The sequence below is a fragment of the Bos javanicus genome, chromosome 24, assembly GCF_032452875.1.
Source record: "Bos javanicus breed banteng chromosome 24, ARS-OSU_banteng_1.0, whole genome shotgun sequence".
Taxonomy (NCBI): Eukaryota; Metazoa; Chordata; class Mammalia; order Artiodactyla; family Bovidae; genus Bos; species Bos javanicus.
Genome location: NC_083891.1, coordinates 2438610 through 2459010, shown reverse-complemented (window position 1 = coordinate 2459010; position 20401 = coordinate 2438610). Strand labels below are relative to the sequence as shown.

Below are 20401 nucleotides of genomic sequence, written 5' to 3'. Positions count from 1 at the left end.
GGCTGGGGAGTGAAGAGTCAGGCTGTCAGGACCCTGTGACAGCTGGTGTCCTGAGGGCGAAGCCCCTCTCATCTCTAACCGTGATTCCCCAATGTGCTGTAGACAGCCAGGGTTGTCTGATACAACAGTTCTACCAGGCCGTGTAATTAATTTTAATTCCCTTTAATTTTGAAACGCAAATGCTTGCCATGCCAGATTTTGGGTAGAGCTGAGATGTCAGATTTCCAAAGGGACATTTCCACCTCCAGAGCTGGACGTTTCGCTTATGTTAATAGAGGACTGCTTGGCGATGGAGGCTTTCCTCCTGGTGGGGTCGAGTCAGAATTCCGCAGGTCAGGCTTGCTAGTGTCTTTGTGATTAACTTTGGTGGGCAGGTGCGGGCGTCACCCCTCCTAACCTCCTAGTTCTGTTCTGTCTCAGCAAGCCTTAGAAAACAGTGGGCTGTCTTCAATTCCAGTTGCAGCGCATCCGAGCGACCCCAGCCACACCAAGGCCGCAGCAGCTCAGGGCCAGACCCCAGACGCTACGAGCGTTTCAAGTGAGCCAGCTGACCCTACAGACACAGAGCAAGAGAAAGAGCAGGAAAGCCCAGAGAAGCTGGATAAAAAGGAGAAAAAGATTATAAAGAAGAAATCACCGTTTCTACCAGGTAATTTTAGCACGCGTTAAGGTTCCGACATTGGGGTGGTCAGTTGCTATTTGAGTCGTGCCCTCCTTTTTCCTTCTGAAGGGGATGTGTTGTTGAAGGCTCCAATCGTCTCTACCCAATAGCGTTTGTTTGTGGTGAGCCTTGTTGAACTTGCCCCTTTGCCGCGGGCAGCTGACGTCCCGTGATTGAGCCCTCCTTCCTGCCAGCCCTTCCCACCAGTCTCTGCTCCATCGTCCCCCAGAGCCCCCACCTGATGCTCCTGAAGCCCCCCTGCCCCACCCTCGGCCCTTTCCCAGCGGCGCCGTCTGCTCCCCGGCTCCCAGCCTTTGGAAGCCCGCCCCACCTGCGTCTCTGCCTCCCCTCTGGGCGTCTGGATGCAAGCGCATGCTGTGGTGAAGCTGGGTTCCTGCTGTCCCCTCAGCATCCTCGCGTCTGCTGAGCGGTGTGCGTTCCCACAGACGGGGCTGCGTCACGCATGTCTCCTTCCTCGCCCTCCTCTCTCATTCTCTGGGGGACTCGGGCGGTTGTTGGAGGCCAGCTCGCGTCACCGCCTCATAGGAGCAGGGGGTCTTCCTCCCTCAGTCCCGAAGACAAGCAGGACCCCTAGTCCCCTGGGTCAGTCGTGTGCAGCTGGAATGCGTTCTGTGCGTTTCCGCAATCCCTCAGGGCTCAGTTTGGCTCACCAGGCAGGAGCAGGCCTTATTGTGTCTCTCATGGATAAGATAGATCCCTGCCTTTTGGGAGAAGTGTTGCTGTAAAAATGTTTGCTTAATGCATTAACTGTTCTTGGGAGGCGTGGACTAACCCTGTCATCTGTGTTAACACTTCTTTCTGAGAACGCATTTTCTCATTGCCAACGTGTGGTTGTGAAATCTTTGATTCTCAGCCTACAAAACATCTTGGCCCTACTCTCATTCTTCTCCCTCTTCTTTTGATCTGACCCTTCCTCCCCAAGTGAAAACCAGGATGATGGAACCCAAGCAGTTTATTGTCTGGGTTTTCCTGGGATCTGGAGAGGCAAGAAGGAAATAAGGGCCATTTCCACACATTTTTGTCAGTTGTGTGGTGGCCTTGGAGGTCCCACGTTAGCCGTGCGTTCTTGAACATCTCCTCGTACACCTGATAAACTGATGAATACCCACAGTCCCTGTGAAACGTTCATACCAGTTACAGCATTTGCCGTGTTGAACATACGGAGGTGCTCGGACGTGGCTGAGGGCAGGCCAGACTGGCCTCCGGAAGGTGCTGAAGGGGAAACTTCATCCCGTGTTGTCCTCCGTCTTTAGGGTTAGAAACAGCTTTCTCTTCTGCACTGAGCATCAGATGGAGATTTCAAAATGGAACTGCAGTTAACTCTATTGTACATTATTTTAACACAGGGTGTTGTACTTATAGAGTTTATAAAGATATGGAGATTCCAGAATGGAATTGCAATTAACCGTATTGTACATTATTTTAATATGCAGTGTTGTACTTACAGAGTCTATAAAGATTATGCAAATTTTAATTTTTGAAATACTTGAATAAATTAAATATTTAGAGTACTGAGCAAGTTTATGTAGTTCTAGTAAATTTTAGATTAAACGTGATCCTTAGTATAGGTTGGAGCAAGCTTTTTTTGTTTTAATCACCTCTGATGTGTGATGAGAATATTACTGGGGGCATGTTTCTATATAAAGACACTCCTTAAAAAGAGTCCTTCCTTTTATAGGAACCAGTATACTTTTAATGTAATGATCATTTCCGAAAACAAAAACACTTCTTCAGGGGTAGTTGATACCATCTGGTGTACCCTAAGAAGACCCTAAGCAAACTATTCTTGTCTCATAAGTCATAACATTTTCTTAATGGCTGATAATTAACCTTAATTACATTTCCAAGTTGAACATATACAGGCATCTAAAGCCATCACTCTGATTTACTCAGTTTTGCAAGAATGAATATTTTTAGTAGAATTTGCTTTGTTGTTTAAGAAGTATTTTATGTATGAGTTAAATATTTAACAAATACTTTTATATTTATCATAAAACTTGTGACATGTAAATCATTGCTTCTCGTTGTTCAGACACTAAGTTGTGTTCGACTCTTTGCGACCCCATGGCCTGCAGCCCGCCAGGCTTGCTTGTCCTTCATCATCTCCCACAGTTCGCTCAATTGCTCGTGTCCATTGAGTCGGTGATGCCATCCAACCATCTTCATTATGAAGTTTTAATAAAGTCAGTTAACTTTTCAGCTTTCTCATCTGTAAAAGGGACAGTGATGGGATAAATAAAAGAGAATCGACTAGTGCCTGACACATAGTAAGTGTGTAATAAATACACGTGTTTTTAAGTCTTTCTGAGAGTAGGCGGAACTGGTCGTCGCGCACGGCTCAGAAGGCACACTGGTGGGCGGTGGGCGGTGGGCGCACCTTCTGCTCCTGCTGGGCCCCCGGCTGCTGCCTCATGGGGTCTTGTGTCTCCCAGCAAGCACAGGCGTAGTAGTATGTATTCTGTGTTACTGTTTTTAGTGAGATGTGTGCCATGCCGCGTGTGTGGTTTTTACTCTCTTGCCACCTGGTGTCTTATGTGCAAGATGCCTCAACAGTGTTCTCTGTAGCATGTGTTCTTCTCTGATTTGTTTGGCTTTTGAGTTAAAAGGGAGAAGTATTTTTTGTTTTCATATAGCAGAAGGGAGAGATAGGTTTTATTTTTATATAGCCAAATTTGTCAGTGTTTTATGACCCTTGGACTTGTGTTAACACTTAGACTTCAACACTGACATTATGGAAAAAGTGCCTTTTACCTAACACTTCTACACTTTGATTTTCTTTTTTTTTTTTACATTATAAAATGATCACCACCATATGTCCATTTACCATCTGTATACTTCTGTATTTTAAACCAAATCTTTGACTCAGTTTTATTTTTTGTTGCCGATGGGCACCCAGCTACCCAAACACCATTTATTAAGTCGTGTTTTCCCTGCTGAAATGCAGTGCCACCATCATCATATATTACACTCTCAAACCCGTGTGAGTCTTTTCTGGACTTTATTCTAGTAATCTGTCTTTTTATTCATGTGTTGTAATACCAAATGGTTTTAGCTTTATTGTGTGTTTTATAACTAGGACATCTGGTCCTTTCTCACTTCACTTGTTTTAAAGTTGTTGTGTTTTTTTGTTTTTTTTTTTTACTATTTTCCCATATTTATTTTTTCATATGCACTTTAAAAACATCTACTAAACTTCCAAAACTAGTTCTGAAAAACTCCTGTTGGTATTTGTATGTGCTGTGCTAAGTCGTGTTAGTTGTGTCTGACTCTTTGGGACCCTGTGGACCATAGCCCACCAGGCCCCTCTGTCCCTGGGATTCTCCAAGCAGGAACACTGGAGTGTGGGTCGCATGCCCTCCTCTGGGCGGGCTTCCCAACCCAGGGATGGAGCCCACTTCTCTTGCGTCTCCTCATCAGCAGGCAGGTTCTTTACCTCTAGCACCACCTGGGAAGCCCCGGTATTTGTATGTAAGTGACTTAATTAGAGAGAACTGATGCCTTTGTAACTTTTTGTCTTTATACCAAAGAATAGGGTTAGTATGGGATTATATGAAATCATGTATGTGAAACTTCTGAAAATTGTAAAGCACTATATAATTTAAAGAATCATTCAGTACTGAATAGGGTATGCATTTCCACTTACTTAGATCTTTTCTTTTCTTCTGTATTTTAGTAGTAGTTTAAAATTTTCTTCTGGATTTTGACTGTAGATAGGAAGAATGTTGATTTCCATAGATTAAAATGTGGGCCTTTTTCTGAGTCTTAGTTTTTAGGTGTATAGCCATGTCATTTGTAAACAGGAATCTCACCTTTTCCTGTACACTGTGTGCTTTTGTATCTCACCTAGTTACATCAGCTAGCATCTGTCCAACACGAGAAATTAATGGCGGTGTGGTAGTGAACTCTTTCCTGACCTTAATAGTAGGGCTGCTTTTAGTATTTTCCCAGTAAGTCAAACAGTTTATTGATAGATTTTATTCACCTCCTCCTGTTTTTTTAGGCAGTTTTTTAAAAACTTAAAACTAGATGTTGAGTTTTAGTAAATCCCTTTTCATCTTGAGGATGACTATATGTTTTTTTCTTTTAAAATTTATTGATGTGTTTGAAGAGAAAAGCTATTGCCCAACTCCAGAAAGGATTGCCATGTGGGAATGAAGAACTGGTTTTCCGGATCTTACATTTTGTCACAGGGTCAGAAATCTGGATTCAGTTTTCTCTTTCTAACACTGCCTGGGCCAAGGAAATACTTGCGGGGCGCATGTGGAGAGTGTCAGGCTCCAGCTCCAGCTGCCAGTCTGTGTCTCTGTTCCACTTTATTCCCAGAAATAACTAGAACCTGGTGACAGTTGTGTGTCACCTTATGTGATTAAAGATGTATTTTCATTTTTGCTTGAAAAAAAATCTGGTTGAGGGAGGTGATTTCCAGACTTTAGCTAACAGAGACTTCCTTTTTCTTCCTTGCTTTTCTGATTTGTTATGGTAAGACATTTAGGTAATTATTGCACTTTTCTAAATTAGTTTTTGTCTATTAGTTTAAGCAGTCTTAAGTTTTAGACTTTCTCAATATGAGAAATATCACCATAAAATAAATATCTTTCTCTCATTAAAAAAAAAAACATTTCCCTTGTTTCCTACTCTTCCCCCTCCCCCCCCAACCCCCATGGTTTGTGTATGTTGTTCTTTGTTCTTGTTTTCAGAAAAAATATTATTTTGGATTCTTTTACTTAACCTCCTTTCCTATGTTACTTATTCCTGCAAAGAGCATTATCTTCAGGAATATACATTTTCTCTCCTTGCAAATTCCCTTGCGCATAAAGAAAATTCCTTGTATTTACTGATATCAAAGAGAGGGAAACAACTTTTTCTGTTCCCCTAATAAAATAATGTCTGTACAGACACAGTTCAATAAACACTGAAAATTTTCTGATGAATTTCCTCAACATGGCCCAAACCTTTTTGATTTCAAGTGGATTCTTATCGTAGGCATCTGTTTAATTTCTGATGAATAAATCTGATTAAAATTTTAAAAGGTGATTCTGTCAAATTAGAAGTTTGCCAGTTTAGATATTATTTTACGTATTATATTTCCACAAATTCTACTTTGATTTTTCTTCTGATGGAAATAGTTTTAAGCCTGGTTCAAGGTTGAATAAAAGTTTTTAGAGTTATTTTATATTTGAAGAATTTTCTATATTTGTTCATGAATCATGAACTCATTTAAATATAGTATTTCTTTGTTTTAACTGTCTAGTTCCTTTCTATTGCATGAGAACTTGCCATTTCCTAATCATTTTATTTGTATTTTTATTAGTATTTTTATTTTTTTATTTGTATTTTTTATTAGTGATAACTGATTGGCTCAGACAAGAGTTACTATAACTTTGCTCCTTCTCTTCTTGTTCCTTGAGTTAATTTCGTAGTAGTTGAATGAGATCTGCTGTTCTTTGCATTTCCAGCAGATGAGTCTATACTGCTTATTCTTGATTTATGCCCTCGTACCTGTCTTGTTAGAATTCTTCTCTCTCAGCCAATGATTTGTGTCTTCCTGAGGCTCTTAGGATTGTCTGCAGGATTCAGTCATAGTCGTCTTTCATTTCAGTTATTACGGAGGTTTCAGCCGTCCCCACAGTTGATGACACACGCCCTCTGCCGTGGCAGAAAGCACACAGGTGTGGTGTGTGGTCTGAGTGCCCCAGGCCCCGCAGGGTGTCTGCGCCTGCCTCCGCTCGCTGCTGAGCCGGGCTGGGCCCGTCTGCCGCCCCCCCCAGGGTCGATTCGCGAGGAGAATGGCGTGCGCTGGCACGTGTGCCCCTGCTGTGCCAAGGAGTTCCGCAAGCCCAGCGATCTGGTGCGCCACATCCGCATCCACACCCACGAGAAGCCCTTCAAGTGCCCCCAGTGCTTCCGGGCCTTCGCCGTGAAGAGCACGCTGACCGCCCACATCAAGACACACACGGGCATCAAGGCCTTCAAGTGCCAGTACTGCATGAAGAGCTTCTCCACCTCGGGGAGCCTCAAGGTGCACATTCGCCTGCACACAGGTGCGCAGGGATGGCGGGCCATGGGGGACTTGTGCTCGTGAGTGTCACGAGGCCGCGTGACCTTCTGTAGGCTGAACCGCACCTGCAAGAACGGGTCCTCGTGGAGCCCACGGCCCAAAGAGGGAGTACTTCATGCCCTCTTAGGAGTGAGGGCACCAGCACAGGGTGGTGAGGAGGGAGCTGCTGCGGGCAGCAGGTTCAGACGCAGACCAGGAGCGCGATCCTCTAACACCAGCATTTGCTGCCAGTTTACTCAGCGCTGGCCCGGCTGAGTGCTGTTGAGACCCAAGCATGTGGATGCTGGCCACAGGCCTGGGGCCATGCTCTTCCTCCAGTTACAGGTTGTGGACGGCGTGAGAGGAGCCCTTAACGCAGCCTAGTGTCTCAAGGGCGCCTGGTTGCTGGAGCACCCACTTTACCATTTTAGGCTTTCTCCTGAAAATAGTAAATGCTCTTTTTTACGTAAAATGCTCTTATTACGTGCCTTCACATCTATAAAGTGCACTGTATGCAGACCAGGGAAATAACTGATAATATCCATGAAATAATACATACATATAACATGAAACGACAGATTGAGTATTCCAATCAATATTGCAATAGTAGAATTTTATGCTGACCTTAACTGAAATGTATGTCTCTGGAATAATTCCATTGTCATTTGTTTAGGAGTCAGACCTTTTGCTTGTCCTCACTGTGACAAGAAGTTCCGAACCTCAGGCCACAGGAAGACTCATGTCGCCTCTCACTTTAAACACACGGAGTTGAGAAAGATGAGGCACCAGCGTAAACCTGCCAAGGTTCGCGTGGGCAAGGCGAATGTCCCAGTCCCCGACATTCCTTTGCAGGAACCGATTCTCATAACAGACGTAGGTAAGAGTCCCCTCCTTGGGTACCTTGCAAGGTGGGGGAGTGTTGTGGTCTGCACAGTTAGATAGCTGTACGCATGGAGCAGGAGGAGTTATTCTAAAGTGTTTTGCTTTGTGGGCCAGTATGTCCCACAGAGAAATTAAAATCTTAGTTCTGTCTGTACCTTAATCTGCTGCTCAGATTATGTTCCTGGCGAGAAGAAGTGTGTGAGTGAGGGTGTTAGCATCCGAGTCTTCGCCGAGGAGACTGTTCCTCGGGGACCTGTCGTGTGGGGCACCCAGAGTGCCGTGTCATCTGCATCACAGATCATCCTCTGGGCGGCTCTCACCTTCTGATTAAAACAAAAGTCTGCCAGCTTTTAAATTCTTTTTAGGCTTGATGTTATAATGAAGGGAAATTATGATTTTGTTAACTAAAAAGAAAACACTGCTTATGAGAATGTTTGGGAAAATGTAGGTCTTAGAGCAAAATTAAATTTATTAAATTCTGTGCAAGAATTTACATTTTTATGCAGTTCCTGTATTTCATCGTCTTAGGCAAGATAATCTAGTCTGTGAACAAAATTAGTATCAAACAAAATATGATTTAGTATAAATAAAGCTTAAATGATATAAAGAGAGATACTGTGGATTAATGTCAGTGGTAGTCCACTGATAAGATGATCAACAGTCATGAGCTTTTACGTATTTAGGTGCATAACATCAAAATATATAAACCAAAAACAGAAGAAAGGAGAAATATTCAAATTCTACACCATAGTGAGAGGTCTTCAATTAGATCGGTTTAGACACAGTGAGACTGAAGAGGATTTGAAGCACACATATAAAAAGGGTGATTTAATACCTTTAAAACTGTTTACTTCAAAGTACGTGCTCTTTAAAATATGCATGAAGTAGAAGTTGATCACATTCTGGGGTATAAAGAAATTTCAGGTTTTCAAAAATAGAAACTGTAAAAGAAACAATCCTTTATTATAGTTCAGTGAAAACATAATAGAAAATAGCTATCTAAATTTTCATTATATGGAAAAGAAGGACTCAAAACTGCACTTACAGACAAGAAATGGCACATTTTATAAGCAGGTTGAATGGGCCAAAGCTGCTATCAGAGAAATTAAGACTTTTAAGAACTGTTTCTTATTAAAGAAGAATGAAAATAAATATATAACTCAAAAAAGTATAAAAATGAAAAAACAAGTAACAAAAAGTAATTAATAAGTATAAAAATTTAAGACAAGATGAAATTCTAGTGAACATAATTTTACAACTTTTAGAAAATAAACAGATAACTTGACATGTCTCTGGTAAACTGAAGACTGAGAAAATGCCTATAGTATTAGGAGTGAGACTCAGTCTATAAGCACAGGTACAGATGAGTTAAACACTGCAGATACTCTGCAACTTTTTGCTAATACATTTGAAAATATAGATGAAATGTATTTTTTCTAGAGTGGTATACTTATCAGAATTGACTCTAGAAGAAATGGAAAGCCCCAAAAGACAAGTTTAAGAGCATTCACCCCCAGATATCAGTCTACAGTGACTTTATGTATGATTTCTACCAAGCTTCCTAGGGACTGTCATTCCTGGGGTGTTTAGTTGTTTAGCGTACAGACACTAATCTGTGGTAGGTTAGAATACTTTTGATGCTGTTACGCAGTTTTGGCAGCTCATAAAACCAAACAGCACAACAGACCAGTTTCACATAGTATTATTTAATCTTCACAAACGTGATCTCCAGGACTGGCAAATGGCAAAACCTAACACACGGCTCAGAGATGCTCAAATCCTGGCCCCTGCGTGACTAGGAGGATGGGCTACGCACACTAGGAGAGCCGCGAGGAAAGAGGAGGTTTTAGGGCACAGGGCTGCTCTGTAGCCTGCACCGTCAGGGGCCGTCCAGAGAGCAGTGTGCTGGAGGAGCCTGCTGGGGACCCTGGCGTGGAAGTGCACGGCAGCTGAGGGGCAGGGAGTGTGGTGGGGCCTGTTCTTGGAGGAGGAGGCACAGCCCAGCTAGTGCTGGCTATGTGTGTCTTCCTCCTGTCGTTTCAGGTAGATATTAAATAATTCAGAGGGTTCAGTGAATTATTGAATTCGTCCTGAATTGCATAAATTATTGCTTGTGCTGAACTGCATAAATTATTGCTTGATGAAGACATACTTATCACATGGTCAGCCTAAGGGAATTCTTTATTCCTTGAAAGTATGTAAAACCTGAAATATTTAAGATTGTCGTTTTGCTGTTTGCAGATATTCCTTTAATAGAATTCCTATGAAAACCCTGACTCTTTTAGAACACAAAAATGATGGTGAAATTATTTCTGTCTTGAGTTTGTTGTAGTACCTAGGGTACAGTCTTCATACTGAACAAACAAGAGTCCAAGAACTCAGACTGTCCTACATGTTGATGTAGTTTTAGAAATTTGACTCCAGCAGATGCTTACATAGAAAGTAAAAGTAGAAATCCGTGAAAAACTGGCTCTAGAACAAAGAGAAATAACTGTGATAATATAAATATTCCTTTATGTTGGAAAAAAAAGTCTGTCTTACATTAACTTTGTGTTTCCTGATAGGTGTTCTTTCAATATCCAGTTCCTAACCCAATGAAAATAGCATTTAGTTGTTACATTGGAATCTAGCTTCTCAGGATTCTTATCTTCTGGGTAAAGCAGGCACCTTTTGACATTTAACTTTTTTTGGTACATTGACAGTGAATTATTCCTGATTTTCCTTTGCTTTGTAGGTCTTATCCAGCCCATTCCAAGGAACCAGTTATTTCAAAGTTATTTTAATAACAATTTTGTAAATGAAGCAGATAGACCATACAAGTGTTTTTACTGTCATCGTGCCTATAAAAAGTCTTGTCATCTTAAACAACACATCAGGTAAGGTGACAGATTCAGAGATAGAAAGTGATTTAGTTACCTGGTGACTTGTGTAAATACTAAGAGTGGTAGTGTTCAGTTCAGTTCAGTTCAGTTCAGTCGCTCAGTCGTGTCCGACTCTTTGTGACCCCATGAATCGCAGCATGCCAGGCCTCCCTATCCATCACCAACTCCCGGAGTTCATTCAGACTCATGTCCATCGAGTCAGTGATGCCATCCAGCCATCTCATCCTCTGTCGTCCCTTTCTCCTCCTGCCCCTAATCCCTCCCAGCATCAGAGTCTTTTCCAATGAGTCAACTCTTTGCGTGAGGTGGCCAAAGTACTGGAGTTTCAGCTTTAGCATCATTCCTTCCAAAGAAATCCCAGGGCTGATCTCCTTCAGAATGGACTGGTTGGATCTCCTTGCAGTCCAAGGGACTCTCGAGAGTCTTCTCCAACACCACAGTTCAAAAGCATCAATTCTTTGGTGCTCAGCTTTCTTCACAGTCCAACTCTCACATCCATACATGACCACTAGAAAAACCATAGCCTTGACTAGACAAACTTTTGTTGGCAAAGTAATGTCTCTGCTTTTCAATATGCTATTTAGGTTGGTCATAACTTTCCTTCCAAGGAGTAAGCGTCTTTGAATTTCATGGCTGCAGTCACCATCTGCAGTGATTTTGGAGCCCCCAAAAATAAAGCCTGACACTGTTTCCACTGTTTCCCCACCTATTTCCCATGAAGTAGTGGGACCGGATGCCATGATCTTTGTTTTCTGAATGTTGAGCTTTAAGCCAACTTTTTCACTCTCCTCTTTCACTTTCATCAAGAGGCTTTTGAGTTCCTCTTCACTTTCTGCCATAAGGGTGGTGTCATCTGCATATCTGAGGGTATTGATATTTCTCCTGGCAATCTTGATTCCAGCTTGTGTTTCTTCCAGTCCAGCGTTTCTCATGATGCACTCTGCATAGAAGTTAAATAAGCAGGGTGACAGTATACAGCCTTGACATACTCCTTTTCCTATTTGGAACCAGTCTGTTGTTCCATGTCCAGTTCTAACTGTTACTTCCTGACCTGCATTTAGGTTTCTCAAGAGGCAGGTCAGGTGGTCTGGTATTCTGATCTCTTTCAGAATTTTCCACAGTTTATTGTGATCCACACAGTCAAAGGCTTTGGCATAGTCAATAAAGCAGAAATAGATGTTTTTCTGGAACTCTCTTGCTTTTTCCATGATCCAGCGGATGTTGGCAATTTGATCTCTGGTTCCTCTGCCTTTTCTAAAACCAGCTTGAACATCAGGAAGTTCACGGTTCACATATTGTTGAAGCCTGGCTTGGAGAATTTTGAGCATTACTTTACTAGCGTGTGAGATGAGTGCAGTTGTGAGGTAGTTTGAGCATTCTTTGGCATTGCCTTTCTTAGGGATTGGAATGAAAACTGACCTTTTCCAGTCCTGTGGCCACTGCTGAGTTTTCCAAATTTGCTGGCATATTGAGTGCAGCACTTTCATAGCATCATCTTTCAGGATTTGGAATAGCTCAACTGGAATTCCATCACCTCCACTAGCTTTGTTCGTAGTGATGCTTTCTAAGGCCCACTTGACTTCACATTCCAGGATGTCTGGCTCTAGGTCAGTGATCACACCATCATGATTATCTGGGTCATGAAGATCTTTTATGTACAGTTCTTCTGTGTATTCTTGCCATCTCTTCTTAATATCTTCTGCTTCTGTTAGGTCCATACCATTTCTGTCCTTTATCGAGCCCATCTTTGCATGAAATGTTCCCTTGGTATCGCTGATTTTCTTGAAGAGATCTCTAGTCTTTCCCATTCTGTTGTTTTCCTCTATTTCTTTGCATTGATCGCTGAAGAAGGCTTTCTTATCTCTTCTTGCTATTCTTTGGAACTCTGCATTCAGATGATTATATATCTTTCCTTTTCTCCTTTGCTTTTCGCTTCTCTCCTTTTCACAGCTATTTCTAAGGCCTCCCCAGACAGCCATTTTGCTTTTTTGCATTTCTTTTCCATGGGGATGGTCTTGATCCCTGTCTCCTGTACAATGTCACAAACCTCATTCCATAGTTCATCAGGCACTCTATCAGATCTAGGCTCTTGTTATTTAAAATGTCACTTTTGACCCCCAAATGTTTATTGATCATTGGTATTCTACCCACTCCAGTACTCTTGCCTGGAGAATTGCATGGACAGAGGAGCCTGGTGGGCTACATACAGTCCATAGAGTTGCAAAGAGTTGGATGTGACTGTGCAACTAAGACACACACACACATTTTCATCCTTTAGTGTCTTGACCAAAATATTTTACCCACAAATTGCTCCTGATTTTTATTTACACTATTATTTTTAAGTTTTTGCAATTTCTAGGACTTGTCAGAGAAGTATTGGTTTGTTTCATTAGGGTTAATGTTCTTTCACAGTTTTTCAGATGTGTTCATCAGAGTTTAGATTAATTATTGTCACTAGCAACAGTGAGAAGGAAGTAGAAACCTGGTCACAGGAGAGACAGTGAGGGGTCACGAGGAGAGGATGGAACGTGGACGAGGACGTGGGGTCTGGTTTTGTGTCAGGACTTTAGATGGGTCACCTGGGCGTAGAGTCTCGGGTGCCATTGGAAGCAGGAAAGTGGGGGCGGTCAAGTGCGATAGTTATGAGAGTGTGTTCTAAAGTATAAGGCGCTGTGAAATCGTAAGGTGCTCCTTCATTGCTGTTTTTTTTCTTCTCAGGTCCCATACAGGTGAAAAGCCCTTTAAGTGTTCTCAGTGTGGAAGAGGCTTTGTTTCCGCAGGAGTGCTCAAAGCGCACGTGCGAACGCACACAGGCCTAAAGTCTTTCAAGTGTCTGATCTGTAACGGCGCTTTCACGACCGGGGGCAGCCTGCGGCGACACATGGGCATCCACAACGACCTCCGCCCCTACATGTGCCCCTACTGCCAGAAGACGTTTAAGACCTCGCTCAACTGCAAGAAGCACATGAAAACCCACAGGTAGGTGCGGCCCTGCAGGGCACCTTCTAATCATCTGCATAGTTACACGACTTTGGTGAGAGTGTTTTTAGGAAATAGTTGTCTTTGTTTTACTGTATTATTACTTCTAGCTTGATCTAAGGAAGCTTCTATATCCGCGTTTAAGGATCTATTAAGAACCATAGACTAAAGCATAACATTTTTATTTTTAATATGATATTGAAGTAGTCTGTGTTGCACTAAATGCTTTGTAAACTGTCTTAAAACTGACCATCAGTAGTAGATAAAATGCCTGATAGACCATGCCTGCTGTAATTATGAAGTGAAGATTGCAAAGAAGAAAGTCTTGGTTGACTCCGTGGCTTCCAGGCATATCATCAGTGTTACCTGCACGGTAATTATTCTAGGTTGTCGATGAAGGGAACATATATTTCAGCTATCACACCTCAGTCATTGCTGCTGACTTGGATTTTTGCTTGAGCCGAGGACTGTCTCGTCTCTAGATGGAGCCCTTGCAGAAATGCATTTCTGATCACATCAGATCTGTATTTGAGCTGGGTTTTGATTTGGCTTTTTTTTTTTTTCCTTCAGTTTTTTGATTCACTCACTGAATTCATTGTTCATTTTTCTCTTTGAAAGAAAAGTTGTTGGCCTTGCTGAAAATACGCTGGGTATATTTTGTACATGGAAAAGTGATATTAACAGGAATAAGGCTCCTACAGAAAATGAACTTGGCCACATGCCTCGCCGACCAGATGCTGTAGCCTGTGGACCTGGTCACTGGGCCGAGCACGGCCTGGCAGGTCCCAGGACTTCCCATGTCTCCCACGTGTGTGTATAGTGCTGAACGCAGTCTGACAGGGCTCCGCCTCATTTCATGCGGGTCTTCTTCCCAGCACTTGGGCTCATTGCACCATTTGGGTTGGGAGGGTTTTACTTTGAAACATGTGGCCTCTCTTGAATTTTTTTAAGCTTTAAAAAATTTCTTGTTTCCTTCAAGTCCATATAATCTGTGAAAGTGTTTAAGAATAAGGGGACCTGATTTTTCTTTCAGAATTATTAATAGTATTTAACTTTCAACTGGATTGCCATCATGACTTCAAAACGAGATAAAGTAAATTTACTGAGTAAATTATAGCTTGGGCAGTAGTAGCCCATGCCCCTGGTTTTTGACCGCACCTGACACCATGGACTGTTGTTGGTTCCTTTTGAAGATACGAGCTCGCCCAGCAGCTCCAGCAGCATCAGCAGGCCTCCTCCATGGATGACAGCACTGTGGACCAGCAGGGCATGCACGTGTCTACCCCGATGCAGGTGGAGATCGAGAGCGAGGCGCTGCAGCCCAGCACTGAGGCCGTGGCCGCCAACCCTGGGGCCATGCTGGAGCTGGGGCCGCCGCACGGCGTGAGCGCCGAAGAGGCAGGGCTGGGCCCGCAGATGGCAGGGCAGCCTTTGGAGGCAGAGGAAGGTGAGCTTTACCTCCTAAGAGTTTGCAGCCTGCATCCCCCAGTCCTTCTTGGTGCTCTCATCTCTGACTGTTGCAGTCACAGCCTGTGCTGTGTGGTACGTGTGAGCGTTTGCGAGGCATTTGGAGCTGTAGACATAGGACCTTCCAATATGTACTCTTTGTAGCCCACTGTTACCCGAGGACACCAAGAAGCCTTTGGTTTTCATGCGTGTTCATCTGTGTGATTGTGTGTGCTCTGTTCCAGCGACTCCCAGACTCCACAGGGTGAGGCTGCCAGCCTTCTGTCCCTGGAGCCTCGGCTCCTTGTCCAGTGCACTGCCTCTTGCAGGACGGTCTCAGTCAGAAAGACACCTGCTTCCCTGGGAACACCAAGCTTAGTGACAGAGTCCGGCCCAGGGTCTCCTACAGGTCTAACAGACGATTGGCCGGCCGGCTGACTGTTTTGTTATGGTCCCAAAATGTATTTGGTCTATGATCAAGACTTTGTAGTTTTTACCCCCAAATATATAAATTTATATACACTATGTTTGCATTGTCTTCCTACTGTCTTTTCAAAATAAGGAAGCTAAGTTGTGGGAAAAAAAAGAAACCTATCCTTTTGGACAGACTGGTAGGCCTGCGGTAACTTCCAGGTCTGTGAGCCCCTCTTACTTCTGTCTTCAGACAGGTTCGTGGCCCCACAGCAGGCCCTGCAGGGGCACGTGGACCAGCTTCACGAGCAGGCACCCCCTCAGCAGTCCTTCGAACCGGCTGGCTTGTCTCAGGGTCAGTGGTGGGTTTCACCTGGGGCTTAATAATGAGCGGTGCCTGGCTGGGCTTAACTTTACAGTAACCTCGAGAGCTTCCTTTAATGCTCTTCTGGAATGTATGATTTCAATCCACAAGCTTTCTTGCATGGATTGTGTGTATGGGTGTCTGTGTGTGTGTGTCAATGCTCTTCTGGAATGTATGATTTCAAACCGCATGCTTTCTTGCATGGATATGTGTGTGTGTGTGTGTGTGTGTGTGTGTGTTAATGCTCTTCTGGAATGTATGATTTCAAACTGCATGCTTTCTTACATGGATATTGTGTGTGTGTGTACATGTGTATGCACACATTATTTTGTAGTCTGTTCAGGTTTTCCAGTAAGTGATTTTAATAACCACGCTACATGTGGTTTCTAGCCAAGGAAAGGAAATTGAGTAGCAATTGGGACTTAGAGGTGTGTCCTTCTGGCTGGTCTGTCTGCTGGCCCTGCGAGGATGCAAGCCTGTGCACAGGTCACTTCAGAGCCTGCTGATAAGACTGACGACCCTGGTTCTAGCTCAGAAAGCACACATGTGACTTGAATTAGCTTTATTTGTAAAACCAGCTTTTTTTGTTTTTCTTGTGTGTGTGTGTAGCTTTAGTATTTTTGGTGAAACTCACATTTTCTCACTTGTTTCAGGTTTTACAGTGACTGATACATACAGTCAGCAGACCCCGTTCCCCCCTGTCCAGCAGTTACAAGATTCTAGCACACTGGAGTCCCAGGCCCTCTCCACGAGCTTCCACCAGCAGAACCTCCTTCCCGTGCCTGGCACCGACACCATTAATGTAGTGAGTGTTACAGAAGTGTCCTCGTGAGCAGATTCTAGCTTATTCTTCACTGTAATTTTTTAGGTGCCTGGCACCGACACCATTAATGTAGTTAAACAAGAATAAGTTAATTCTAGCTTATTCTTCACTGTAATTTTTTCACTGTAAAATTCACTTACTTAAGAGCATATGCATGCTTGTTACAACTTTAACACTGTTGCATCACCTGTAAAAACTGGAATGTTTGTCATATAGGGCTTTTTTTCCCTTAAAACATTTTTGTATAACTTTAAAATTTCATTCCCATCACGTGGCTTGACATTTTCGGTTAAAAGTCAGGGAAGTCAGGATAGTGGAACAGACTTTGGTAACGTCTGAAGGATGTCATGGTGCTTTAGCAATCAAACCTGAACATTTTAATCTGTGGGATCTTGAAAGAAACATGTTAGAATGCATGCTAACGGACCAAATATAAATATTGAGACGCATCATTTGAGGTTTTATTTCTTAGTCAAATCGGGCTTCCCTGATAGCTCAGTTGGTAAAGAATCCACCTGTAATGCAGGAGACCCTGGTTTGATTCTTAAGCCAGGAAGATCTGGAGAAGGGATAGGCTACCCATTCCAGTATTCTTGGGCTTCCCTTGTGGCTCAGCTGGTAAAGAATCCACCTGCAATGCAGGAGACCTGGATTTGATCCCTGGGTTGGGAAGATCCCCTGGAGAAGGGAAAGGCTGCCCACTCCAGTATTCTGGCCTGGAGAATTCCATGGACTGTATAGTCCATGGGGTTGCAAAGAGTTGGACACGACTGAGTGACTTTCACCACTCACCAAGTTGGAGGCATGTAAGTTTTTGTTCTGGTGTTGATTTTGCCGTTCTCGGAAATCTTTGAGTAGTGGTGGGATGATGGGCCCATCAGGTGTTACCCTCTTTAAAAGCCCCTGTGGGAAGCTTTTGCCAAGTGGAAGACCTGGATCCTCCAGTGAAACTTTCAGGGCCTATTTTCCTAGCTGCTACTCCTGGACTGGGAATGTGCTTCCCCCAACCCTGTGATTTTGTAGCAAGCGAGGAGACTGAATATTTTAAGAAGGTGGGGCTTTTTGTTCACTCTCAGTAAGAGCAGAGCAAGTGCAAGTGTGATCTCTTAATATACATGGAAAATATGGTAAGATCAGTTTCATGCTTGGATAAACTTTGTATTAAACAAGTTAATGGAAGATAAATATTTCTTTAATAAAATTGGTGTAGATGATTTTTGTTGTTTTATTTGGCCCAAATGATTGCAGTGGCCTAATTGGGCTTTCTCCATCATTAAATCCACATTTATGATTATGCTTATCCTTGGTTGTTAGGTGTTTATGTTCATTCATAGATATTCAAGTAGTCCACTCTGTGCTTCCGTTACATTTTAGACAACTCGTTTGATTCAGGAGTCCCCCCAGGAGGAGATGGACCTGCCACCTCCACGCCCCCCGTTCCTGGAGGAGACCGAAGAGCAGAGCCGGCGCTCCTACAGGTACGTGGGCCTCTTGAGGCTCCTGCTGCTGCGCTTGCGGCCCTCCCACTGTGCCTCATGCCCACTGCACCATGCCTGCAGCGTCACAAAGCTCTGCGAAGAGACCGGCTTGCCAAAGCTTGTGCAGCTAATCAGCGATGTGGCTGGAGTCAGGACGCAGCAGGCTGTCCCTGTAAAGCGTCTGCTGCGGCTTCCTGTCCCCACTGCGGGCGGCTGCTGCCTTGTTTTCAGAAATGGCTTAAATTTCTAACGTGCCTTTTTGTCCGAGGCTCTTTGTGTACTTTATATAGAACATTTTATTCACACTCTGATTTATCCATTAACAAGTATTTGTTAATGTTTAATTTGGGATTTTGCATTGACATCTTTAGGTGAGACTAGGAAGTGGTTTCTTGTGATTCCTCTGTGACATCTCCCTAGGCTTTCCTGACATTCAACACTTTCCAAGAACTTGCTGTGTGCCAAGCTGTGTGCTTTGTGTTCCTTTCTATTATAGATGAAAGCCTGGAAATAGAAAAAACACGGAAATAAAATAATTTTTCTGAAATGTTGTTTTTAATAATATATGAATGGAAATGTTGAAATTTATAATTATTTCATCCATAATATGTTTCATAGCACCCAAGAGGAGAATAACAGTGGATATTTATATATTATTCAGAATAGCTCTGTTTTGTGAAAATATTTTACCAACCAACATGTATTAATTGACATTTCCAGGTGTCTAGACTCAGGTGATTCTGATCCTAACGCAGCAGAAGGGTTTGCAGTGTTTTATGACTTCATAAAGAAAACAGCACATAATAAGTTTCCTGTTACGTTTAAAGGAATAGTTTCTAATTAATCAACTATTTTGCTGAAGGATTGCTATAGGTTTTACTGACTTTGAAATAAAATCATTGTGGGTATAAGCAGAATCTGATCTAACACATTTTTATTGCTACCATCTTACAGTTTTGTTTAAACGTTGGTGCACACACTTCCTTTCTGTGACAGCTCTGCCTGACTGTGTATAACTGTAGGTGCGCACACCTCCTCTCTGCTCTGCCTGACTGTGTGTAACTGTAGGTGCGCACACCTCCTCTCTGTGACAGCTCTACCTGTGTATAACTGTAGGTGTGCACACCTCCTCTCTGTGACAGCTCTACCTGTGTATAACTGTAGGTGCGCACACCTCCTCTCTGTGACAGCTCTGCCTGACTGTGTATAATTGTAGGTGCGCACACCTCTCTGTGACAGCTCTGCCTGACTGTAACTGTTGGTGTGTACACCTCCTCTCTGTGACAGCTCTGCCTGACTGTATAACTGTAGGTGCGCACACCTCCTCTCTGTGACAGCTCTGTCTGACTGTGTATAATTGTAGGTGCGCACACCTCTCTGTGACAGCTCTACCTGTGTATAACTGTAGGTGCGCACACCTCCTCTCTGTGACAGCTCTGCCTGACTGTGTATAATTGTAGGTGCGCACACCTCTCTGTGACAGCTCTACCTGTGTATAACTGTAGGTGCGCACACCTCCTCTCTGTGACAGCTCTGCCTGACTGTGTATAATTGTAGGTGCGCACACCTCTCTGTGACAGCTCTACCTGTGTATAACTGTAGGTGCGCACACCTCCTCTCTGTGACAGCTCTGCCTGACTGTGTATAATTGTAGGTGCGCACACCTCTCTGTGACAGCTCTGCCTGACTGTAACTGTTGGTGTGTACACCTCCTCTCTGTGACAGCTCTGCCTGACTGTATAACTGTAGGTGCGCACACCTCCTCTCTGTGACAGCTCTGTCTGACTGTGTATAATTGTAGGTGCGCACACCTCTCTGTGACAGCTCTGCCTGACTGTAACTGTTGGTGTGTACACCTCCTCTCTGTGACAGCTCTGCCTGACTGTATAACTGTAGGTGCGCACACCTCCTCTCTGTGACAGCTCTGTCTGACTGTGTATAACTGTAGGTGCGCACACCTCCTCTCTTTGACAGCTCTACCTGTGTATAACTGTAGCTGTGCACATCTCTCTGACAGCTCTGCCTGACTGTGTATAACTAGGTGTGCACACCTCCTCTCTCTGACAGCTCTGCCTGACTGTGTGTAACTGTTGGTGTACACACCTCCTCTCTGTGACAGCTCTACCTGTGTATAACTGTTGGTGCGCACACCTCCTCTGACAGCTCTGCCTGACGGTGTATAACTGTAGGTGTGCACACCTCTCTGTGACAGCTCTACCTGTGTATAACTGTAGGTGCGCACACCTCCTGACAGTTCTGCCTGACTATGTATAACTGTTGGTGCGCACACCTCCTCTCTGTGACAGTTCTGCTTGACTGTATAACTGTTGGTGTGCCTACCTCCTCTCTGTGACAGTTCTGCCTGACTGTATAACTATTGGTGTGCACACCTCCTCTCTATGACAGTTCTGCCTGAC

The 20401-nt window shown here is 43.6% G+C and overlaps 1 protein-coding gene across 8 annotated transcripts in view; it reads left to right on the top strand.

The window, feature by feature from the left end:
• The window catches only part of ZNF236 (zinc finger protein 236), a 70720-nt gene that overhangs the window by 23069 nt on the left and 27250 nt on the right, over positions 1-20401 (top strand). For 7 of the 8 annotated variants that reach the window (XM_061399494.1, XM_061399489.1, XM_061399488.1 and 4 more), the window contains 9 exons: positions 421-649; positions 6451-6723; positions 7393-7596; positions 10336-10477; positions 13202-13462; positions 14656-14909; positions 15573-15674; positions 16337-16488; positions 17881-17984. In XM_061399494.1, the coding sequence (XP_061255478.1) occupies positions 421-649; positions 6451-6723; positions 7393-7596; positions 10336-10477; positions 13202-13462; positions 14656-14909; positions 15573-15674; positions 16337-16488; positions 17881-17984 (1721 nt within the window). The remainder of the gene's footprint in view (positions 1-420; positions 650-6450; positions 6724-7392; positions 7597-10335; positions 10478-13201; positions 13463-14655; positions 14910-15572; positions 15675-16336; positions 16489-17880; positions 17985-20401) is intronic. The other variant, XM_061399491.1, reaches the window with a different exon arrangement.